The following is a 26,028-nucleotide window of genomic DNA, read 5'->3' as shown; positions in this document are numbered from 1 at the left end:
ATTAGGAAAAGGGAAAAAATGCTGAATCCAATTGATCAAATCCATTTGCAATATGTAACTAACTGTCACTGATAAGTGGCCGCCCAACATCGTAGTTGGCGGAACGATGAATCGTTTTCAAATCAAAATTTGAAAGAATGATTAGCCAATCGTGAAGACCGCGATTAATTGAATGTGCAATATTTAGTTGAATGTTTGGTGTAACATTTTTTTTTATTCCTCTTTTTGTTTTTACCGTTTTTTCACAAGATAAACGCTGGAATTATGTTACATATCACAGACCGTTAACAGAAATGTCCTATTTTCTGTGGATTTTTCATTTATTTTCTATAACTTCATATTACATGATGGTAGAAGGTGTAATATGTAAATGCTGCTATTAAACTGAGGCATATGAGACATTTCAGTTTACAGGAAAGTACTAATATTTTTTTATTGGAATTGTTATTTTATGATTATAACTTGAGCATTTGACTGTTCAATGTTCCATGCTTATTAAAAGAAAGACATTTATGGCTAGCAATCCATATCTACGTTCTCATCCTTGCATAAGAACATAGAGCAGTTTGGATGGTGTCTCGTGTTATAATGCTCCATGACATGTTTTATCCGTTACACAGTGAGTATTGAACTTTAGCTAAACTTTTAAGAAGAAAAAAAATAAATCTCCAATCGAATCATAATCGCAATATCTGGCAGAAAAATCGCAATTATCCAAGTCGTTCAGCCCTAGTTCACATCTGTGATTTGATCTACCATCAGCTTAACGTACCACACCGAGATGGTCCTCGCTGTCCCACAGCGGCCACTGATTCTGCCGGTCCTCAGACCTCAGCAGGGCATCCAGCGCAGCCTCCTGAGCCAGAACAGTTTCTTCTTTCTGTAGAGAAAGACATTTATTTGACTGCTGAGCACAACTGCTGATCAAGTGAGAAATGACGATATCAATGGGCTCTTTTAACCTGTGATGGGTATATTGGGACATTTCATAACAGTGAAAATGATGACTAGTTGCAGCCCTTAACGGCAGCAATCATCCACCCCTTTACTTCAATGGGGCATCTCTTACCTCTAGTATTTTATCAGCCCTGTCCAGGATCTTTTCCACTTCCCTCAGATCCTCCTGCTCTTTCACATCCCAGTCATTCAGGGAAATATCAATGACACTGGGGGGAAAAAAACAAATACAGGAAAAGTGCTAATTGGTAATTTCTTGTAGCCAAACCAATCTTTCAGCAGTCCAGCCTTTACTTCCATGACGAACGCTCGTTACTTTGTAACACGTTATAATGCTCTCCCAGCTGCTAGCGTAGCACACCCTCATACTCTGCTTCTGACTGGCTAGTAGTCCTTACCTAGCTACTGAGCATGAGTGACTCCCAACAAAGATTGAATAAAAGTGTGATGCCTCACTCTGTAGCTAAAACAGAGAGCTCAACACAGGGTGAAAAGAGGAGCTGCAGCAATGTGTAGTACAACAAAAATATGGTGTTTTTCTGGTACAACCTCTAAATACAATTATGAACCTGAAAATGAGCATAATATGAGCACTTTAACAATGGCTCTGTTCCATCAAGTGTCCCAGTAAATTATGATAGCTAGACTAGCTCTGTCCTAGTTTTAAAATTGGATTTGGGCAAGATTACAGTCCAACAACTCCAAACAAACTTATCCAATATAGAGTTACGTTTGAATCTATCATTTTCAAATGTCAGAAAGATGACACCCAAGATGACGTCCCCAAATGTCTTGTTTTGTCCACAACTCAAATATGTCTCTTACTGTCACAGAGAAGTAAAAAAAACTAGAAAAGATTGATGAAAAAAGACTCCAACCAATTATCAAAATAGTTGACGATTAAAATCGATTAATCTTTCCAGCTCTATGTGGAAGCATTTTGGATTTAACATCAGACGGAACATTTGTGGTTAAAAGGTAAGGCTGTCTGCGAACATTGTAAAACTGAATGCATCTTCTGAAACAGATGCATTACCCATCGACAGCATCCGGATTCTGGTCATGGAGGTCATAAGAATCCCAGAGAAGAGTGGGAATCCCCTCTGTGGTGCAGATGGACTTGTCTCTTTCCTCTGTTATAGTGCTGGAGAGGATGTTGCAAATGGGACTTAGTTGAGGATCTTCCAAAGTGCTTTGTTGATGTAGTGTCCGTTTCCTGCTCTGTGGCCCTCTGGGCTGTGTGCTGCTCAACACTTCCGTCTGTGTGGGCTGATCTCGAGACAAGTTGGACTGGTTGGGGTCAGAGGGGTCGTGGAATTGTACGTCTCTCTTTTGCGGCGTTTTGTTCTGCGTGATGGTAACCGTGTACGAGTTTTCCAGATCGTCTACTGGCAAGCTAAGCCAAGGATTATTGGGTAGCGCGGCTGAACGCTTCACTTTGATCTCCAAGTTTACAGAATCCACGGTTACTTTCGGGATGAGCTGGATGCTAGCCCTGGAGGAGTTTCCCACAGAGCCAAACTCCTCTCTGGGATCTTCACAATCCGAGAAATTGTCCATTTGAGGCTGGCTCGTGGCAGGCCTTACAGAGTCCCTGGTCCCAGCCAATCTGGACAGAGGACCTTCCGCTCCTTCCCTCCCTCCCCAGGCCTCCAGCTGGCTGCCCCCAGCTCCATCGAAGCCAGAGTCGAATGAGCTGAGGGAGGAGGGTTTGCCCTCAGCCGACACCATCCTGGTAACCGCAGTCGATGGAGACGTTCCGAGAAGATGGGCAGCTTCCTTAGCACTTTCACATTTAGTGAGGTCTTGAACATCCTTAGCTGTTCCGTTTGTAGAACTGTCAGTAGAGGAATGATTGACATGGCTGCTCCGCAACAACTCATACTGCCACTGTAAGGCCAGCTGGAGGTGGCCGACAGACACAGGTCCCGAAGAAATTAGAAGTTTCCTCAAAGTCATGCACCTGATTAATAAAAAAAATAAAATGACTGAATAATTGGCCATGTAACAGTACTGCACAATGTCAAATGTACTAATATTTTCTCTACAAGAAACTTCTGTAAGAGGACTAACACACAGCAATAGTTTTCCCTTCATAACCTCTTTGTGACATGTCAATCAATGCTCTCTCACCGCTGAGACATTTGCTTGCCCGCCTCCTGGACATCGCCATCTAGGATGGCATTAGACAGATGAGCCAGATGAACCAGCTCCTCCATATCTGGAGGGGGATTCTTCTTCAGAAAAGCCGACATTTTGTACCTCCACGCAGGGATCTTCCCCCAGTTCCTGCCCTGTATGGGGACGTCGTCTCCGTTAACCCCTGACAGAAGTTCCTGGAGGAAGTTCTCACAGAGGACCAGCCTGTACCAGCCGTTGGCCTGTAAGAGGAACAGTGTTCATGTTCAGGATTTGAACTACGGGGAGGTTGAGGGTAATGGGTGAGGCGGTGCGCATTTAACTTGAAGACACCACTGTCAACTTATTTTTTTTTTAGCATTTTCTGCAGTCAGTTTCGGAGATAAAAGTTGCAAATCCTCATGTTGGAGAAGGGGGTACGTAATAGAATTTATATCTGAGAAATTACTTAAAATGATGAATAAATAACACTTAATGGGCTAAACTCACACTGAAACTTAAGAGACTGGGGCCTAGATCTTTGGAGAATATATAAAAAAGGTACTTTGGACAGCACTGTAATACTTTATTGCCACACAGACGTTTCTTCAGCGTGTTTCACAGGCTGAAGAAGGGCGTCCTGCCCTTAAGGTTAAAGTGGCTGGTTTTAGAACGCAAGGGCCTGTGAATCAGAAAAATAAAATGTTTTTCGTCAAACTGGGCTTTACAGTACCAGACACTGCAGTTGGGAATGAGGCATCTCTCTAGACTATAGCCCAACACCATAGAAACGAGCACTGAGCGCGGCCACTTTTAAATGTCTTCAAATGCTGAGAACTTGCCTTGCTGTAGTAATGATGGTAGCTGGAAACTGCCCGGAGGGTTCGGAGAATGAAGTGCACAGCAGAGTGGAGTTTCTCCTTCAGCCTCTCCAGATCCAACACCCAGCGCTCCCTGGTCTGACCCTCAAAGAGCAGGATCTCTGATGCTGTGTGGATCACATCTTCAGCACAGCGAATAAGAGCCTGGTAGGTGACAGGTGAGGAGGGCTCGAGTTATTTGAAGATAGAAGTGAACAGTACTTCCCAAAAGATTTAATCACAGGGAATACGATGTGATGATGTGAACTACTGATATCCATCTAATAAAGCGAGACATCTATCTATCTATCTATCTGTCTGTCTGTCTGTCTGTGTGTCTGCGTTTGGGAGGGAAGGTAACCTGCACGTCACACGCAGACGCCCGCATACAGAATGCTTCCAACGTTAACTACATGATTGCTGGATATACCAAACTAACTTTTCTTCACTTTCCTGGAGCACGAGCAGGTAGCTGCTGTGTGGAATAAGGTTGGCGAAAAAAAAAGGCCCCACGCTTTTCAGTGTCTATTATTTCGCTAAGAGGAAACTCAATAAAAAGCCATTTGCCAACACTAAATAAACAAAAGCCAGAAACTATATCGTATTAAGTTGCTCAGAGCTGTAGCCTACATTCTCCACTTCTAAACAGAGGCAGAACATAATCTCGGAGATTATTCACAGCGCTGCGCAATGCGAGAAAATCTCAGAGTTGAACCGGCAGACAAGGCAGTTTTCAGACTCACCCCGGGCCGGGTTAATTAAGTCTACTGCTAATTTACAACACTAATAACATTACGCCAAAATACCCCCGTGAATCAAATCAAAAGGCACGCACGCACACACACGTTCTGGTGGTTGATGAACGCAGATAGGTGCTGATTAGCTCTCATAACCGGCCAGATGGGTAGCGCACTGCCATGAGCCAATGTCTGATTACTCCACATTTTCATAGTGAGATTTTGTGATTACATTCTGAATCTGCAACGTTCTCTGTCAGGTATATCAGTAATACAGTGGAGTTGCATATGAAGTGGTTTGGGGTCCTTCTGCAAGTCATTCTGGGGTACAGTTTGGTTTGGAAGAATTCTACAAGCAGTAATACCACAGGCTAAGCAATCCCGTTCCAAACAGGCACATTTTCAAACGCGCAGCGTACTTGTGATCACTAATGCTGAAAGGAAGCATGGATGAGAAGGGAATCTGAACCCGAATACAGACTAAATTGAGGCTGCACTATAAACACAACTGGGAATACACTTAGGCCACATCTCAAAAACAGGCTACCTGTTAAACAGAACACAGTGATGATTAACTAAATAAGTACCATAGCATGAGTGTGAATGGAGGCCTCAAATTCGGACACCAACATCACTGCCTTTGCAGCATCCTTGGCGATCTCCATTTTGTAAGGCTGGAGTTTCTCTTCAAGAAGAGTTTTGATCTGCTCTGTGATCTGTAAGCAGAAGTAAACACATTCAGTTCATAGAGGTAGCCAGGGGTGTCTAACTGGGTGTCAATCACTGCTCAGGCACACACATTCATCTCCCTTGTGGGGGGGAGGGGCTTAGGAGACCGTTTTGGGCTTTAACAGAAAGGGGGGAGGGACTGAGAAGTTGTTGATGGTCGTGAGCCTAAAAATTGAATCGTGACATTTTCTGAATCGTGCACCCCTAGTAGAGTTTGATTGACAGCTTTCACATCAGTCCAAATGAACAATACCATAGGGGCAAATGCTCCACAGTTTGTTTACAGCGACACAAACAGGTTAGGTGTAAAAGCACCCTCCGACCCAAACAGTTGTCCACTGACTCACCTGCAGCGCGTCCTCTCGCAGCTGGAACACCTGCAGCTGGAGACGGGCCTTAGAAAAGGCCTGCTGCCACAGCAGCTCCACTTTTTCCACTGCTGCCGTTATCCTGTAAAATACGAAAGAAATCTCTTTAAATGCATCTGGTATCAATTCATATTTATTACAACATACTCTATGCCAGTTCGTGGTTGCTAAAAACACCTTGGAACAGCGCACATCTATTTCATCAGACAGTCGTAGTTGGTCATAGGAAATGTAGAAAAAGTCCAACATCCTGATCATTTGTGCATAGATGCACTTACTGTATACAAATCAAGTTTATTTACCCCTGTGTCCTGTTGATTGTGCTCATTTATATATGTATGCATTCTTTTTTGTTACAGCCCTGATGACTTTCTGTATTTATATATTGTAGCCAATATCGTGGCTGGTTCGGATTATATTTTCTTGTGTTGACTTTCCTACATGCTACTCTAGGTTCATCCACAAATGTAACCTGCTAATTCCGGGCTTTCTTGACATTCTTGCATTTACCACCAGGGGCCTGAAGGCTCTATGGATAGGCATTTAATTAAATGTCTATAGTCTTGAGAGATATAATTTCATTATATAGAAATCCATATCCATCTAATGCATACATTTGTTTGGGATGTTATATTATGGTTATATGTATGTATGCTTTAGAGCTGCAAAAATGAATTGAGTAGTTGTCAATTAAATTAATTGCCAACTATTTCAGTAATCAATGAGTCATGTTTTTATTTGAAAAAAATAAAATTCTCAGAATTCCGCTTCCTAACTGTGAATAGTTTCTAGATTCTTCACTCCTCTGCGACAGTAATTCACACACACACACACACACACACAGCTTCAGATGTTGTGCAACACAGGACCATTGCAACATTGTATGGTATGTGTGGGAAGTCTTATTACAGAGGATTACGATCCATTTGAGAGCAGTACTCTGGGAGCTGGCTGCCTGCTGTACCTGCTGTGGTTCTGGTGCATGTCGAAGGCGGTGTGCGTGAAGAGGGCAGTGCCAGCCATCGCCTGGTAGCACGGCTCCTTCTCAGGGTAACGCAGCTTCTCCACCATACTCTCACAGTGCCTCAGCAGTTCATCCAGCCCCAGCTCCCTGCATAGCAAAACAACACAGGTTAGTATAAAGATGGTGTAGCGGGTAAAAGAAAATATTCTCTTAAAAGAAACTCTGTTTTTGCTTCTCGGTTGTATATCGTTCACTGGTGGTGTACTAGTTAATAGGGTGGAAAACTGGCTACGCTTAGATTTAACACCCTGCATTTTAGTGCCATCACTAATTTTTGCCAGTCACTGAAAGTGCAGTCAAGACTATCCACTGTGACACAACTGGAGCCATGCCCTGTTGCGGCCTTGTTTGGAGTCCTCCCTGACACTGTCAAATTATCCTGAGGCCTGTACTACAAATCCAGATCGACATGTCCTGGATTTATTTCAGTTACCCGGCTTCACTAACCCTAACAACCACGGTCCCGCATGAGCTGTGTCACGACGCTGGTTAACTACTTCAAATCGACCCAGGGTTTCCCAATCCAGCGTCGTGCGCGTTCACATAAAAGAGGCGCTGTTCGCGCACCACGACCAATCGCAAACATCTACAAAAGCCGCATATTGTATATAAGAAGAGCAAATTATAATTCTACATAAATATGTAGAACACAGACACGGTTTTGCAGGCAAAACGCAACACAGTCGCTGCTTCCTAAAACAGGAGGAAAGCTGGCAAAAATAATAGCCGACGCTGTAAATGCGTAAATCACAACGCTTATAAATATCACTTCCCCATCAGTCAGGCACTAGATCTGACAATAATTACACTTGTCCTTTCCATAAACTGCCATTGCTTTAGCCTATTATTTCAGTTGCAACCCTGGCAGTGGTACACAGTGGTACAGAAACATAATTCAAACCGCTTTGGGCATTGGCAACACGCGGCTCAAGATGCCGATAGCCGATATGTAATTCCCTCCCATTAAAATCTATATATTTCATAAAAATACCCATCAGGGAATGTTGGTCTCTAAATGTTTTAACTTTTATTCTCTCTCTCACCGTCCTAATTTTCACCGGTTGCGGTGACGCCGTTATCAACCGAGTGTTGACTGGTCAGTAGGCGGTGCTTTTACACCAGTTGATCTCTAATCTCCAACATAACCTTCTCCCGACCAGGTTAGGTGTTCAGTGCGAGTTACCACGGCGATTGAACGCGGTAACAAGTGATCCACCGTCGTGGTACAGAAAACCCTGGGTTGAACCTGAAGTTACCACGTTAATGCCAAATCTTGCTTCGTAGTACAGGCCTCTGGTCTAAAATCAGACTTTGTTGCATTTCTTTCTCTCATAGCTAGGAGGTTAATCTGGAGTCACTGGAAAGCTAAGCGTCTTTCTTATGTTCCTTCCTTCTTATGTTGACTCCGTTGACCTGCAGCCTCCAGAGGCTTCACAATCCAGTTAACTGCCACGATGTAGACTATAGCCTGGTGATATTGATCATTGACCTTATCCTTTACACACTTGTTTTTGACCTAAGACCATAACCATTTTTTTTATTTTTTTTTGGAGTTGTCGTTTTGTTCTGTTTTGTTTGCCTTTTGTCCCCTGTATAGTTATAGTTTAGCTTAACTTCCTTTATTGATTAGCACAGCCTAAGCTGGGTGGGTGGGTGGGTTGGGGAAGATGTGTGTGTGGTTTATAGTTGTCTCTTTATTGAGGTCTTTTTTATTTTTATTACTGTATTGTAAATCTAAATAGCATATATGTATACTATTACATACATATTATAATTACAGATTTATTTCTTGCATGGATTTTGTAACTGTAAAAGTCTAAATAAACGATCCACTGAACAAACGTTGGCCTACGTGAGGAGTAGAGCCTCACCTCCTGAGCTTCTGGAACTTGGCCTCGTTGGCGGAGCAGAAGTGTCGGAGCTCGCTGAAGGTGGAGGGCAGCGGCAGCCGTGACAGAGACTTCAGGCTGGAGATACACGAGGGCAGCCGCTGGACCACAGACAGGAACTCCTGGACAAAGTCATCGATCTCCTGGCAAGGAGCAGCACAGTGCCAGAGTCACTTTCAAATGCCAAGACGGTTCATGCCATTGTCAGTTGCGTTTACATGCACAGCAGTAACCAGGGTAAGTGAATACGTGCCAGTTCTCCGTGCATACATGAGTGGGGAAGAATGGGAAGAATGACGGGAGCGATTAGCGCCGTTACAGCAGGTGGCGCTCTCCGGTGAAACTGGTCGGAACTGGTCTTTTTCTTCCGGTTGACCTTTGTCTAAAATCACAACAACTTGGAAATCGGGGAGAACATGGACGACTTTTTTGCGCCAGAAATGGGTCTTTATTTTTTTTTTTGGGATGGGGGGGGGCGGGGGTAATGACATGCATCGAAGGGCCGCAGGTCGTTGTCGAAGCTGCAGCCGCTGCGTCGAGGAGTAAATCTCTATATATGGCCACGCGCTCTACCAGGTGAGGTAGCCAGGCACCCAAAATGGGTCTTCTTGCTAGTACTTGGCGAAGTCCTCAGTGGGTTTAAAACTCCTGTTTTTGACAACGTTGCTTCCAACTGCTCTTTTATTTCCGGGTTAAAAACAACTGCAGCGGAGTTGGGAAGGGCAGTTATAACCTACGGACGCAGAACCCGATTAACCCTTAACCCGTACCCCGGTTAAGGTGTATACATGCACAAACACCCTGGTTACTAAAGGTGTTCTATAGGTCCATTGACCAGGGTACTCCGATTTTCGCTGGTATTTACATGGCGTTTGAGAATCCAGGGTATTGTATCAGGTTTTATACCGCATGTAAACTTACTGACTGCTGTCAAAACATTCATTTTGCTAGTTCTTTCATGGGTTTCATGAAATGTGCTACATTAATCTAACCATCCGATCAATTTTGTTGCGTGGTGTCGCGACTTCATACATTCATGCTTGATGCTCCACGCCCCTGACCGGCAGCTGATTGGACGAACGCGTGACGTGGGTCTGGCTGCTCGAGAATTTCAACTGCGTGTCATGGCGGCTCGTTGAGAATACGATCTCGTATTTTACGAAAATAGTTCACCGAAACGCGTTTCTGAAAACGTTGCACGGCCAAATGGATCTGCACTGAGAGTTATTATTACGTTGGTTGCTACAACAATCTCCTAATGCTTTGGCTCGTGACCCAGTGACAGTGATAGCCGGTTTATCTCAAGTAGGCTAAGTTTCTGTATGCAACGATGCACTTATTCTCTTATAGTAAATGAATGATTTTCTGTCTGAGCAAAATATTCATCGCCACTATATGACCGCCCCGTAACGCTAACAACGGTAATCCAGTGGCCAATACAGCACCGTAAAGAAAAGACCTTTACAACAGCAGGTGTGGTAAAAACACTACCGCTTTTGTCCAAAGCGGCCGCTAGAATCAACACAAACTGAAAGTTACATATAGTCACTTTAAGTGTAATTCTTATAATAAATCAAGCTGCTGAGAGACTTATTGTAAGGCTGCTCTGATTTATGTTCCATAGTAGTTGCTGCAATTGCTCAACACCCACAACCTAAATGTAGGTGGCAGAGATTATGTAGTTGCGTCCTGAATAGGTCGGCTATAGGCAGAGAGCTGCCATGGTTAATGAATACTGTCAGTCTGTCACCGTCGCCAAATGGCCCAGATGAACATGACTGAATGTATAATGTAAAACGGGAAGAGGGTCTCCTTTCACTTGCTAATAAGGTCAGCTGATTACACGAGGCATTTGCACAAGCTTCACCAAGGTAACAAACAATAGACGCAGGCCGCTTGGACAGATCTCATGAATGGATTCACACATGAAAACCTCTCCTGGCTGAGTGAGCTGAGCATGCTCTCCATCACAAAGAAGCAATGTTTAGAATAAAAATAGTTGGAATAAATATTTTGGCTGTATTTACTGGTAGTTGTATTGTACGTCATTCAGGCGTAAGCAGAACAACAGAGCATGTATCTGTGTGTGTACAAACTAACCGCTGCTGAGGACAGCAGGACAATGTTACTTTGGGTTAAGCCCTCGGACTGATCATAAGACAAGTATCTGAGTGATTCAAGGCTAATCTTATGAAGCTAAGGGTTTCACAAACAGAACTGGTCAGAATGGCTAATGGAGGGATGCCATTTTATTGCATGATTATCATCATCTGTGTGCTAATATTTATCAAATTATAGGTGTTTTTGCCAAGTGAGTAGAGAATACTTATGTAATTCCACCGATTGGATTTTAACAAAATATTTTTCTATTCCTATCCTACACTTTGCTTCTTCTTTTTATTTTACATCAGCTAATAACGTAACTGTGTCCATGTACACTGGACACTGTTCAGAGTTATTGGCCATATCCGGAAACATCCGGTCTGACACAGTTTCCATTCTTTTCAGTGCTTTTCCTGCGCGATGGCCTTTGAAATGCAAATAAAAAGGTAATCTATACACATCGGAGAATCCATGTGTGAATTTTCACATATGCACATGTAAATGTCCATGTCTCATTAGTATACGAAAAATGACTTTGATGAGAGAAAGCAGTACGAACGCTTGGGCGACGCTGTGGTTGCGGTCTAACTTTACATACAAAGTGGAAATTAAGGAGCTTTTACTGAATAATTTGGAATTGTTAAAGCACGTCTTTTATTGTGAAGAACACAATGATCCTAAATTTGTTGACAGCGTTAACCCTCCATTTTCAAAAAGTTTCTATACCAGAAATGTGGATTTCTTTCAACCAAATTTTAAAACAAAATAACGTGGATGGTTCTCTACGACGCTTAGTTAAATAAATGATCAGTTCACTACTTTCATTGAATTTGGGTGTTTTATTCAATTTTATAGCATGTAAAGAAAAAAAGTGACAAAAAAAACCAACTAAAAAGTTGCATGTTGGTCGACGAGGAAGACAACACAAGGGTTAACGTTAATCTGGGCGACTTGTTAATACAGTTAATACCAAAAATTCAGCAGCCCCCAGTGAGTTTTTACAGCGGGGAGATAGGGCTGTCCATGTATGGCCAAGGGTAGTGCAGGGCTAATGCACCGGTATTAGCGTCCTTTTGGCGACTCTTGTAAAGACAAAGATAAAGTAAATGGTTAAAACGGGGGGGGGGGGTGTGCTCCTACAATTGCAAGGAATTTAGGGATTTCATCATCTACAGTTAACACAGTTCACCGCTACATCTACAAGTTAAAACTCTACCATGCAAAGCGAAAGCCATATGTCAATAACACCCAGAAACGCAGCCGGCTTCTCTGGGCCCGAGCTCACCTGAGATGGACCGACGCAAAGTAGAAACGTGCTGAGGTCTGACGAGTCCACATTTCATTCTGTGAAGGCACCATTAATGCTGAAAGGTACATACAGGCCAAGCAAGGTCTTTTTCTGGTCCATCCCTTTTTTCAGCAAGACAATGCCAAGCCACATTCTGCACGTGTTACAACAGCGTGGCTTCGTAGTAAAAAGAGTGCAGGTACTAGACTAGCCTGCCTGCGGTCCAGACCCGTCTTCCATTGGAAACGTGTGGAGCATTGAAGCACAAAATGCGACAACGGAGACCCCGGACTGTTGAGCAACTGAAGTCGTACATCAGGCAATAATGGGAAGGAATTCCACCTACAAAAGGTTCAACAACTAGTGTCCTCAGTTCCCAAACGCGTATTGAGTGTTGTTAAAAGGAAAGTTGATGTAACACAGCGGTAAACATGCCCCGGTCCCAGCTTTTTCGGAACGTGTTGCAGGCATTAAATTCAAAATCAGTGAATATTTGCAAAAAAAAAAAAAAAAAAAACACAGTTTACCAATTTGAACATTAAATAGCTCGTCTTTGTAGTGTATTCAATTGAATATAGGTTGATTTGCAATCACGGTTTATTTTTTTTACGTTTTTACACAACGTCCCAACTTCAACATAAAATTAACAACAAAAAAAAACAAAAACAAAAAAGTTATGAAATTTTTTTCAAAAATTACCTTGATGAAGGCCACCCAACTCTGGTGACAGTAAATAAGGTAGCCGCCCAAAGCTGCCGTTAGCTGGCTTCGGTCAATGTAGTTGGAGAGCTCCGAGGTTTCTTTTAGAAGGACTTTCTGCAAAATGATGAGATCAGCGTTACCTAATGAAGTCAAACCTAAAACAAACCCAGGGGTACAGTAGGTGTTGCATTGTTCACCTTGAAAGAGGCAGTGCGAGACCTTGACGGGGCCAGGAGTTTGAGCAACAGCTTGGCAACCTCCTTCTTTTTGGGCTGAACTATGTACACACTGTGGACCGTCCGCTTGTGCAGCTAGAAAAGAAAAAAGGAAAAAACTAAAATTAGCACGGTTTGTGATGTTTAGAAAAACATTGATCACTCTTTTGTAACAATTTTACAAATGGGGAAAAAGAAGAGTGTTTGTGACCCCGGGATTGCTCCGTTGCCGCTAGAAAATCCGCCAGATGCCACTCTTTTCGGCAGGATGTCCATATCCTCACGCTTTCTTTGTGTTGTAATTTTAATTTATGGAGGACTCTGGTTAACTGCTCCTCAGATCTCTGCAGGGTAAATCCAGACAGCTAGCTGTCCAATCTGAGTTTTCTGTTGTACGACTAAAACAACTTTTGAACGTACACGTGTTCCACCAAAACAAGTTCCTTCCCGGGGCTATTCTGCAGCGGCACCGTGGCTCCGTCCGGCGCTTAGCACCACCCAAGACGATTGTGATTGGATTAAAGAAATGCCAATAAACAAATAAACCAGAGCACGTTTTTCTCCCATCGCAGAATGCTGTGTGGACTAGCCAGTCCCTACTCCGCAGCGCTGTAGAGGAGGGTCTGGCAGAGCGAGACTAACATCTACTGCCCTGTGCATTGTAAACATACCCACCGATACTCCTAAGGTTTCTGTGAGTCAATTTGTGGTATTTTTATTCAGGAATGTGCACCATGTAAGCAGCCCAACTTGAACTTCAATTAAGATCACAAGTACATTTTGACACAGGGTCCCTCTCCAAACAGCCCATTGACTAGCTAATAACAGGACTTGTATTTGTTGACATTGCACTTTAGTGGTGGTGTGTACAAATGTAATCAATTTAGCAAAACCCACTGACATTCCGTAAATGTGCAACTTTTGAGGCCATTTGGTTTCTGGGGCCTTAGGGCAGTTGCGTAGGTATGATCCAGATATATACGGCCGCATACAGTATCTGTTAGCTTGTTATCATTGTTGAACAATCCATGCATCTTTTGAATTACTCCATCGGTCTTGGAAAGCAAAAACAATATCAAGTTATATGCATGGCCATATCAAGTTTGGATTGACCACCCCACACATAACTTAGTAATTATGGTCGCAGTTCTTCCTATCCCAGCAGTTTTTAATTACAAAATAAAAACGTTTAAAACATGTTGGTATGCATGATGACATCAGGCCAGCAGCTAAGACCACAGGGAAACTACACATTTTTGTAGAACAGTTGATCTTGGTGCAAAAACGCAGCATCCCTACATAATTGTGCTCAATTTAAGGTCATTTCACGGTGGCTTTTCTAATAACCAAGCATGTGACCAGCCATGCATGCCACACACACACACACACACACACACACACACACACACACACAGCACTTGGTATTGTGCAGAAGATCAGCTCAGACAACAGCTCTTTGAATCAAAACAAATAATGCATTAACTTAATGCTGCTGCTGCAAAAAAAAAGAAGAGCATTGCTAGTCAAGAGGGCAATCACAAGTTGAGCGCGTCACTGTGCTGTGTGCAGAGGACCCATTCCAAGTCTTGTTCATGCATAATTCAGACCAACCAAGAACCAACAGCAGAAACACCAAGCTGATGTTTAACAAAAGCTCTGTGCGTACATACTCCTGAAAAACTTTTACAATACGCAAGATTATATAAAAGCATTGGTCTTTTCTATAGCCGAGAGGAATGCTCCCTGCAGGATGGGACATTCATTCTGTGGAGTTGCGACTTCTCTGCCCACAGGAAATGACAAATCAAAAGTTGAGCTAAATCCAACAGTGAGTGAGCCACCCTGGTTGGTAAATTAAATAAGCTTTGTGTTCTGCATTTCTGGACACTGAAGTGAAAATATTAGTGCTTTTTGGGGCAGTCAGCATGCAAGGTTACAGTTCCCAGTGCTGTTTCAAGGGAAGATATTAAAAAGGCAATGATGTGCAATCCTAATTGGTGACAGAACCCCATTTAAAATCCTAACCCCTAAATACAAGCTGAACAATTGCCCTATTAACTTACATTGTAGCTTGTTCCGCCACTGCAGCGGCCTCGCTTAAAAAGAAACACGCCGACTTATTGGGACTTTGTCTTATTCACCGTATCCCCCAGAGTTGGATAAGTCCACACATACCCTTCTCATCTCCGTGCGTGTTGTAACTCTGTCTGACGCACCCTCCACTAGCCTAGCTTAGCACAGATCCTGGGAGGTAACTGGCTCCAACTAGCCTACTGCTCCCAATAAGTGACAAAATAACGCCAACATTTTCAACACTGAGCATATATTTTAACCAACTTTTAAGTGTACTTGTAGTTTGTGACATTTAGCACTGCAGTCATTTAAACAGAAAGGTGGACTTCCTAGTTCATGCCAAGCTGTGATTGGTGCGTTGAGATAAAGAGGCAGCGGAGCAGTCAATTGGATGTACTGTGTGTGTATTAGAAGAGTTAGATACGGCACAGCTAGTCAGTCTTGCTGCCAACTGTGGTGCTGCCACAAAAGAAGTCGATGGGTTGAGGGGGAATGAGCAGGTAAGGCCAAGGAGAGAAGAGAGATGGAAGCAAACCAGGTTGAGAGAAAAACCTTGGCTTATTTATTGGTTTGGCTAATGCATTGGTTTAGCAACATCAGTTATAGAGAATTCTCCGTTGGTGGGCTAACATAACACTGCAATCCAATGTGTGTGTGAATGTCCTATCAACCACACAACCTACCTTTAGCGGTTTTCCGACCAAGTAGTTTTAGGAACTTAGTTATAGGAAAAGTCCACTTCTAAGCAGATCTACTAACTACTCTCCCCCAAAACCGTTTTTTTCCCCCCATCTGCATTCACACTGGCCAAGTGGCCATAGGGACTGGTAGGAGGGGTAAGGGAGTGATGTAAGCACGGCAACAGTCAATAGCGTTATTTACGAGACCGGTCTGGGAGACCTCCGGCTCACAGCGGGGTCTCTGAGCATGACTGGCCGAGCGACGAGCTAGCGGCCCTGGCAGGCGCCTGCTGGCTGTCGCCTCACTTCATGGAGAAAAATCCCTCCGGTCGGAAAGCGGCTTTTGACACAAGTCATAATTAAAAGGGGAACTATGGAGTTTTTTTTTAGCTTAATTTACCTTAACTGAACAACTTCGGAGTCATTGGAATGGTTGTATGACTTTTTTCAGGTTGAATGGTGGTCGTCTCGCTTCCCCCCAGCACCTGTGGGGTAAAGCGGAAAAGCCACCCTTGCAACTTTTAGCCGGCAAGCCGCCGGCCTCAGCATCATATCAGGTCTCGCGATGTAACGAATTGCTCTAGGCACTGCACACATACACGCCCCCATCCAAGAACCGGCTGGTAGCGATGGAGTTTTTCCACACCATTGTCATGGCTGAGCCGGCAAAAAAGAAGCAGAAAGCTAGGAAAGCATTGTCGGAGGAACAGAGAAAGAGGAAACGGCAGACTGACCGAGCAGGTTTTTACACAGTGTTGTCAAATATCTATTCCGAAGCTGTAGGGGAGCTGTATAGAGAAACCTGTGAGCAAAAAGCGAGAAAACAGCAAAGAAATTGCCAAAACTGCATAGCGCCCCTTTAAGGCTACTGTCTTGCTGTATTGAAGATACACTCACTAAACGTTTCAAGCTTCCCGTCTAGTGTGTTCTGACAGACTCTCCACCCAGACCCCCTATCTTTTAACTATAATCATTACAAAAGGATCGTCCCGTTTCTGAGCCATTACTGTGGAAATCTAGAAGCCACATTCTACATGTGGTGGATATCTACTTTCAAAACAATCATTGGCAACATGCTGCAGCCCAGTATTCACAGAAACATCATACAGTGCACTCTGCCATGACAATACCTCAAGCAGAAGCAGAGTCTCAGCGATGAACCTGGTTGTAGGGAGTGAGGCGTGCCTCAGATCAGCCACCACTGACACCAGACCCTCCTTCTCCTGCTTCTTACTGCTGAGAGAAAGAGAGAAAGAGAGAGAGAGAGAGAGAGAGAGAGAGAGAGAGAGAGAGAGAGAGAACAATCCAACCATCAGTACATCTTGTACTCCCTTCTCACATAAACACAAAAAAGCGTGTCAGACTCCACGTACTTGTGCAGACACAGAAAGTAACTTATGAAGTCCACCACTTCTGCTTTGCTGAGTTCTATGGGAAGTTTGGCTTGCTCATCTGCTGGGAACACGATCAAAGGGCAGCCATGTTGATCAAAAGCACCTGCACAGACAGATAACACCAATGATGTCAAATGTGGAAAAGACAAGTTTGACAAAACATCTGGCACTAAACTCAATAAATCAAGTCAACATCGCCAATATAAATGAAAACTGTGTTGTGATTATTGTCAATAGCTCAATATGAAAGAACATTACTGTATCAGCATCTGTCACTTCAATACAATTAATTAGCACTCTCCAATTCATGGCCAAGCTTGACCTTTTTCACGGCAGACATGTTACAACAAACTCTCCCCCCAGTGCTGAAACCATCCAAAAAGTGACACTGACGTGAAATATATTGTGATAGACCTTTTTCACAGCAGACATGTTGACATGTCATAGTAGGAAAAGCACAGGTGTATTCAAAACCATTAATGATGGCTGCATTCCACTTAGGAGAGGCCCTGGTATTGTGCATGCTGACTCACTGAAATAGCTTACTGGGACACTTGATGGAATTGAGCCATCGCTAAGGTTATCAATTTCAGCTGTGCTTTTCCTACTATGACAAGTCCAAATGTCTGCTGTGAAAAAGGTTTATTACCAAAGTATAACAGACAGGCAGAGTAGAGTGGGTTAATAGCTACCAGGGAATAACACGGCTGCAGAGTTGAGCACATGATCAGCAGGCAGCGGCGGGGAGGGGGCACACTCCGGTACGTCTGAAAGGTTCGTGGGAAATGATTATTTTCGTTGAAAACACGCCAGACAAGAATTTCTAACAGTCCTTGCAATATGACCACTGGAGGAACCGGTCCAGCAAATTCCTCAACCGCCTTCAGAAAAAGTTGGCTGAAGAGCAGCACCCTGTAAAGTGATGAAGACGAATGCGCCACGAAACGGTAGGCTACATTTATTAAAACGTTATCGGTGAAATACACAAGTTGCCGCCACATTTTAGTCACTGTGGACAAATAAGCTGTCGCGTGCACATTTGCACTTGTCACAGTCCTACCTGTTGCGTGTCGGCTCATCTTAAATTCCTCACTCGCGGCTCATTTTCACAAGTTTTTTTTCTTCTTAAAGTGGCAAAGCAAACTTGTACCCGAGGAACCGGACCGGACACCTCTTTTATTCCGTCTACGCCAACACAGAACAGTTCTACTGCGGTGCTGGGAAACAACACCGGGTGGACCGCGGTTGCTCGCTGCCTTTCTCCGCCATGTTGCATCTATTCAGCAGCGTCTGTCTCTGCGCTGACCCCGCCGCCGACTGGATGCTGCTCGGTTTATTACGCTGCCTTGTGGAAACCCAGCGTAAAGAGGGCGGAGAAAACACAGAGAAGGACGGACAGCTCCCTGGTCCCCCCTCAAGTCGTCCCCACCCCACCCCAAAAAAATATATTTTTGAGCTAACACTAAAGGCCTAACTTTTTTTGTTTTATTGGTTGCTCATTTATTCAGTTTAATGTTTATCCAATCCAACTTTGGCCTTTTTCTGCAAATTGTATTCCTCAACATGCTCAAAGATTTAAAGCATAGGCTACACTGCCAGGATAATGGAGCCCTCCAAGTCCTGAGAGATGATATTTTTGTATCTTGTGCCACAAGATATATTTTTTCACAGAATATAGCCTAATATATTGTGCACACAAGTTATTATTTTGTTTGCAGAGGAAATTGATCTTAAAAATATAATTAGGATAATCTTGCAGGCCTTGGGGAAGAACCTAACATTCCTGGTGCAAACGATAGGCTATTAACTTGTGGGCATAATATACAAATAAATAAACATTTTTAGTCTTTGGAGGTTCCTCAAAGTCTGACTTCATGTTTACAATTAGTTGGCTAATGTCCCCAATAATTACTTAATTTCTGTAATTAACAAATTAGAGCAGGGGTGTCAAACTCAACTTCACTAAGGGCCACACTGGGAAAGGAGAATCGCATCAAGGGCCAGACATATAGAGTTTATTTTCATGCTTTTATTTTGAAAAAGTCAAATATCTTTGACTGTATTATTCCATGTCTCATCTAGTCTTCTCACTTACAGTTTGGTCCACATAAAGCCCTAAAAAAGGCAGCAAATAGTTCCTTAGAAATCTTAGAATTTAGCAAATCAAGCAAAACAAAGATTACACTTTAAAAGTCGACTCACAGAAATCTGTTTCCCAGTTTTAATTTTGAAAACTCTCTGCTTCTGTGGAAATTTCTGGGAGTCCCAAAGTCGGCAAATCTACCAAATTCAGCTGTAAGTGTCGTGTAGTTGCCGTTTGAAAAACAGTTTCCTGTCTTTTTGTTTTGGTGCACAACTAGGCGTGCCAACATTTATTGTGAACCTTAATTGCCGGATCAAAACCTGCCAGGGGCAGGGTTCGGCCCGCGGGCCTTGAGTTGAGACACATGTGAATTAGAGCATAAAAGAAAGACAGCCTCTGTCCAGCGGCTGTAGTTCCACTATCAGTGTTCTGTCCCTGCATAATGTCAAAGGGACTGCTGTGCCATTTATACTTTTGAAACCACAGAAGTTCTGTTTACTCGTCACAAGGAGACCTACTCAGCCTTAGCCTGTGTGTTATGTCTTTTGTGGCTTTGGAGGAGCTTTCCAAAAATCTTGGCTTGCAAACTGTAGGTTTGGGGTTTTAAAGAAATTGGCCTTAGGAGGCAGGGAGGGTCTAATGAAAGATGCTATAGTATAGTTGCATTATAGACCTTTTTCACGGCAGACATGTTGACATGTCATAGTAGGAAAAGCACAGGTGTATTCAAAACCATTAATGATGGCTGCATTCCACTTAGGAGAGGCCCTGGTATTGTGCATGCTGACTCACTGAAATAGCTTACTGGGACACTTGATGGAATTGAGCCATCGCTAAGGTTATCAATTTCAGCTGTGCTTTTCCTACTATGACAAGTCAAAATGTCTGCTGTGAAAAAGGTCCATTATGGGAAGTGTATGATCCAGTATTTTTGGACTTATCTCAGCCTCTGCTGCTTCTATTTTGAACATTCTTTTTTAATCCATCTGACAAATCTTAAATCTCTTGAGTTACCTCAACCTTTAAATAGTCCTTTTGTGTTGAGCAAATATTCTCCTGCAGCTACAAATACAAAACTGTATTAATACCATAAATTAGGTTATAATTATGATTATGACAAAAATAAAGACAAAGAAATAGTTCCCATTTGTATATGAGGCAGCTGCTCAAGTCACTTGTGCCTGCAAGGAGGAACAAGCCAAGCCTTTTCTGTTAAAACAACAAACTGGTCTGCCTGCATACCTCATTTTCACCCAGAACCTTTGTTTAACTTAAGTCATTGATTCATTTACTTTGACCCAATGTAAGATTTCCTACTCAGCATCAATGTTTAAGTGCTCCAATTGGAGCAAAGCCAAATGCAGGTGCAACAGAACAAATAGAATCAAAGCTTTTTTTTGTTGTTTTTTTGTACATTAATTAGGAGTCAAAAGAGAGAGGAAAATGGTGCGAGAGATTGTTCCCATTGCTATGGAGAGATGTTATTCTGAAGAATCTGTTCTTGCATGAAAACTGAATCCAAAATATGTGGTCTGAGCGTCATTAGAACTTGTATGACTTTTCAATCTTATGATTCATAAGGCTGACATGTTATTAAGACTACATGCTTCCTGGTTCCTTAAAGACTGAGAGAGCTTCCCCATTTGCACAGTAATCATCCAATGGACTTATTTTATGAACACTTGGCTTTACTGGTTCTAAACAAACAAGCGTACTAATGTGGTTATTTTCAAAATGTCATCAGATTAATGCAGTTGAATATTTTCTCCATCTTGTTAATACAACCTGATCATCTATGGGTAAAAACAATAGATGATTCCAACCTTGTGTCATCATCACACACATACAAACGTTGACAGAATAATTTGGTCTGTGTCAACAACTACACTTTCACTATAAATAGGATATTTGCTACCAAACCGGTGATCCACAAGGGTCCGTTTTAGGGCCCTTGTTATTTTAAATTTACAAAATGATCTGCCCTATGTCTGTAAATTGGCAGCTAATATCTTGTTTGCGAACAACCCTTTATTTTGTTCCTCCAGATAATAAAATCACTGCCATCTTGAATAATGGACTAAATCATACATTTTAAAAGTGCCCTGCCACACAAAACCGTTTGTACTTTTTTTTTAAATATGTTAGGTCCATATGTGTTTGTGTTATGTCATGAATGTGAAAATGAACTGCTACCTCCTCTGTCAGCTCTAGCCACTGAAAAGAAATAAGTGGAGAAATCGGGCCAATTACAAAAGCTGGTCAGTCTGACGTGGTGTTGCCTGAGCTCATTACTATTCATGAGCTCGCCCAGTTGTGCTGGGTAAAGGATGCTGATAGCCAGGCTCTCATTGGCTAGCTGTTAGCCAATCAGAGTCAACCAGCTTAGCTCGTTAAATATTAATTAAAACTGGCACAAATCGAGCTGAGTCTTCCTGCAGGCTTTCTATGCCACGCTAGAATGGCTTGAAACAAGGTAACCAAGGCATTTCTTCCACAAAAAATGTTAGAGTCCATGGTAGAACTTCAGACATTACCACAAAGTAATGAAATATGTGTGGCAGGGCACCTTTAATGGCTTAAGTTGAATTAACATTTACTCAATGTTAACAGAATCAAAAACCAAACTTATACTTCTTATAACCAAATGTACTTAAGTGTGTAATTCCCCCACTGGGGATCAATAAAAAGTATAAATTATTATTAATAGTAGTAGTAGTTTTATTATTATACTTATATAGATAATTTAGCAGAGAGCAAAATGCTAACATAGTTTAAGTGGAAACTATGAAATTATTTCGTCAAAACTACCAAAACAATAGGAATAAGTATCCAAAGAAGAAACATGCTACATTTCAGCATTACATTATGTTTATATTACTCCATGTTTTACTAGCATGGGCGAGTACCTACCAAACAAATTTGTTAGAATTCAATTTTTGTTGGTTACACACAGATTCCCTTTTTAAAGGTTCTGACATTCTCAGTGTTTTCCAAATCAGCTCACCCTGGATTTGCTTTAGTGTTATTTCAGCATATTTAACAATACGCACAACTACCAAACTAGGGTAGTTTGGTAAAAAATCCCATTTATTGACCAATGTATTTACTAAATTAACATTTTTATTCTGGCCGGGGCATAAATTAAACACAGATTTAGTCTTCAAAGCCGTGGTCAGTCAGTGATCATTAAGATTCATATATACTTGCTGTGATGGTTAAGAGGTGCGTTGTGATTAAGACCAAGTGCTGAACTTTCATATGGAGTGTTTGAAGACAGCAAATCAGCCCTGTAGCAATGCTTTACTTTTTCTTCCTGCAGGTGTCCGTCATGCTGATTTCACCTTCATCAATGACATTGTTTATGCCATTGGACACATTCTTGGCACGCTTTAATTGCAGCATGAAGAAACATTTTCTATCTTGCATATCTGGGTCAGGTTCACAGAAGAAACATGGCTTAGCAGAGGTTCCCAGCCACTCCCAGGCATTAGATTAGATTAGATTAGATTAGATTCAAGTGCAATGTAATATACAAAGTATAGACAGGTGGTGCATAGACAGAACAAGAAATATATTGCAGTGTAGACAGTAGTATACAGTTGGTTTACAGAAGGTGGTTTAGAGTAATATAAATTAAATATAAATATGTGCAGTGTATTAGCAGTTACCTTATAAGAGCAGAATAAATATGGCTGTGTAATATGAACAATGTATGAACAACATGTACAGATATGTGCAATGTAGTAGCAGTAACATTATAATAGTAGTAAGACTAATATAGATACATGCAGTGTATAGGTGATGTAGTCTTTCCTGCATGTTTTACAGGTGTCCTAACCTTCTCAAATATATTTGTATTTGTCCTTGTTGTCCTGAGGGTGGCACTAGAATAAAAGGGGAGCATGACATTTCACAAAAATCTCCCAATTAGATTTTGATATGGGGCAATCATTAAAGGGATATTTCACCGTTGGAAAGATGAATATATCTTTAAATTGGGTCACTTATTGTCACTTACATTTTTTAGAACTTGGTGTCTTCTACGCTGAGAAAAGCCAGCAAATGTGTTTTTGGCTCATGTGGATGAAAGACACCAAATCCCAGAATGCACTTGCTTCGCTGCTTTAGCGTCTACCCCCAAGCCACGCCTACCGTTTACAGACAGACAGTGAGACAGTCAACTCAACTTTAGTCTGTTTTATTGTCATTTCAACCATATACACAAAACAACGTTTTCACCGTGGCTCAATTGGTTACACAATTAAAATATATGAAAACGACATTATATAAAAAACGACATACGAAACAGGCTACATTTAGTACACGTGATATGCTCCGTAAGGTTCAGCTAACACATAGCTAGCTAGCTACTAGCATTAGCGCTTTGGCGCACAAATTTGCGTGTAATGTAGAATGGTCGGCATTTAACAGTCACAAACTCCACCAGCAGTTAGCAGTTAGTTGGATACAAGCACCCCCATTTCTGCGGCAGGCAGTCCGTGTTAACACAGCCCACCTCCACTAGTCTTACCCGGCGACAGAGCGGTAGCTGCATAGTCCATAGCAATTATTTCCACAACAACAAAAACACAGCAGTCTCTGAACTCCTGTTGGGAGTTTCGTTGAAGTTGGATGTAGTCCAGTTTGTTGTTTAATGAGCGGACACTTGCAAGCAGGATTGATGGAACAGATGGCCGGCTAACGTTAGTTTTCCACCCGCAAACTCGCTCAACGTCCGCCGCTGATGATGTCCCTTTATCGGCCAGAGGCTTAGAGCAGCACCGCTGGTCTCCAAAGCAGGCGGGCGAAGCTGTGTCGAGTATTCCGTCTGTAATAAAGTGTCCTGCATATCTGCGATCTGTACCAATGTATCCCGTTGGTACACGTGTGTAGTAGTTTGAATGCACATAATTGTTGTTCTAAAATTTCCTTCGGGATGAATAAATCTATCTATCTAAAGTTTTGATGCTGAGAAGCCACTAAGCTACGCGAGGATTCAAGATGGCTGACACTCGTTTTGTTTCGTGGAATTTCGGAGAATGCCGGAGTCCAACCCCCTATGGGCGGGTTTGAAATATGCGGAAGTTGGACTCTAGTCCATAGCCTCTGGGCAAAAAAGCCTCAGATGACGCAAAAATCATCATTTTGCGTCATCTGAGGCTTTTTTCCAGACCCACAGTACAGAGATCTCCCTTCTCAGGGGGACATGAGGGAGGGAAGCACGGTCATTCAAAAATACTACCGGGTTTCTACTGATACAAAGCTTAATGCTAAATCGGTGAAGTATCCCTTTAATAATTGTATTAACAAAGATACATTGGTGAATTGGTAACAATTACTGACAAGTGTATTTATTATTTTGATAGCTGTGACTTAATAGTTACTCTCCTTGCTCTGTATTCCAGCTTGACACATGATCCTTGGCTTTTAGACACCAAAGAGAGAAGATTACAGACCAACATAAAAAGAAGACTGACACATGTGCCTTTTTACGTTTAGCTCATTTCATTGCAGACATTTCTTCTAGTCAGTCAGTATTCAGATATGTAGTACATCACGGTTAAAAAATAGCTGTACTTAACATCTTGACAAGTGATCATCACAGCTTGAAAGAAACTTGCGCATGCAGAAAGAGTATAATTTTAACATCAGCTGAAAACATGGATCCTTCTATTAACTGCTAGCTATATGCCCCTTTAAATAATTGATCAGCACACAGCTTTCTTCAACCCAGCTTTCTTATATAGCTTTCTATTCATACATAAACATCCCAGAACAAATGGTGGTAAAATCATTCCCAGAGACGGATTAAGCCACCAGGGGGTAATATTAGAGATGACATATTATCTGTAGGGACCACACACACACACACACACACACACACACACACACACACACACACACACACACACACAATCCCCTCCACATTTTGCATAACACATAACACCTAACAATTCCACCTTGCAGGGGCGTTAGACTGGGGCGAAAAAGGGGACTGAGTACCCAGGGCCCTCATGTGAGGAGGGCCCAAAAAGATGCTAGAATGAATAGGTGTGGATGCGGGGAGGGGCCCATAGAAAATGCCTTTCTACAGGGCCCAGAATTTTGTGCTATGCCGCTGCCACCTTGTCCCAGGTTTGCTGCATGCCAGTTGTTTTGGATTGATTTGACTAGATTTCTTTAAGAATATGCACCATGTAAGCATAATATCGACAGCAATATTAAAGGTATTAAAGCATGATTTTGATACTCAGCCCCTTTAAGACAGTGTCTCAAGATTATAAAAGAATGTAGGAGCCACCTTATAGCCAATAAGGGTTAAATTTAGCTTTAGCGGTACATTTGTAATTAATCAAATTACCACAAATAAACTGCCACACAAACAACCTGGAGCATTTGGGGCCCCTGAAGAGCTTGTCTTTTCATTTTTATATTTTCTTTCTGCTCCATACCAAACCTGATTTAAATATTCTTGATGTTGTGTTTCATGATGACCCCAAAGAATGCTACAAGCTGAAACGCGTTGGTCTAACAATAAAGTTGTTCTGCATACTGTGTATGTTGCTGGAGTTTTACCTCTTATGATCTAGGGCAGGTCAACATTTATTAAATCTTTGACTTAATATTTCATAATAAATACATTTGACTTAGATTTTTTTTGCCTTTAGTAAGTCATCATTTTTGACTTATCTAAATATCTAATAATTTTGACATAACCTACTGCTCATGATGAATAGGTCTACTAGGCCTACTTAGTCCCACAATGGGGAAGTTTGCAGTGTTACAGCAGTAAAGGGGGTAGTGCAAA

The 26,028-nt window shown here is 42.2% G+C and overlaps 1 protein-coding gene across 5 annotated transcripts in view; it reads right to left on the bottom strand.

The window, feature by feature from the left end:
* Positions 1-18,290, bottom strand: part of LOC144533037 (uncharacterized) — a 31,243-nt gene extending 12,953 nt beyond the window's left edge. For 4 of the 5 annotated variants that reach the window (XM_078274099.1, XM_078274096.1, XM_078274097.1 and 1 more), the window contains exons 1-15: positions 18,198-18,290; positions 17,830-17,904; positions 17,117-17,240; positions 16,874-16,979; positions 12,973-13,086; positions 12,773-12,889; positions 8,665-8,825; positions 6,734-6,880; positions 5,749-5,851; positions 5,260-5,388; positions 3,918-4,100; positions 3,091-3,338; positions 1,994-2,920; positions 1,070-1,166; positions 773-880 (exon numbers count right to left, since the gene is read on the bottom strand). In XM_078274099.1, coding sequence (XP_078130225.1) covers positions 773-880; positions 1,070-1,166; positions 1,994-2,920; positions 3,091-3,338; positions 3,918-4,100; positions 5,260-5,388; positions 5,749-5,851; positions 6,734-6,880; positions 8,665-8,825; positions 12,773-12,889; positions 12,973-13,086; positions 16,874-16,979; positions 17,117-17,240; positions 17,830-17,904; positions 18,198-18,216 — 2,658 coding nt within the window. In that variant the 5' untranslated portion in view covers positions 18,217-18,290. The remainder of the gene's footprint in view (positions 1-772; positions 881-1,069; positions 1,167-1,993; positions 2,921-3,090; positions 3,339-3,917; positions 4,101-5,259; positions 5,389-5,748; positions 5,852-6,733; positions 6,881-8,664; positions 8,826-12,772; positions 12,890-12,972; positions 13,087-16,873; positions 16,980-17,116; positions 17,241-17,829; positions 17,905-18,197) is intronic. The other variant, XM_078274098.1, reaches the window with a different exon arrangement.
* Between the last annotated feature and the right edge of the window lie 7,738 nt (positions 18,291-26,028).

This window comes from Sander vitreus, chromosome 18 (genome assembly GCF_031162955.1).
Source record: "Sander vitreus isolate 19-12246 chromosome 18, sanVit1, whole genome shotgun sequence".
Lineage (NCBI taxonomy): Eukaryota > Metazoa > Chordata > Actinopteri > Perciformes > Percidae > Sander > Sander vitreus.
Note: the sequence above shows the minus strand (reverse complement) of the source record. Positions and strands in the feature narration are given on the sequence as shown.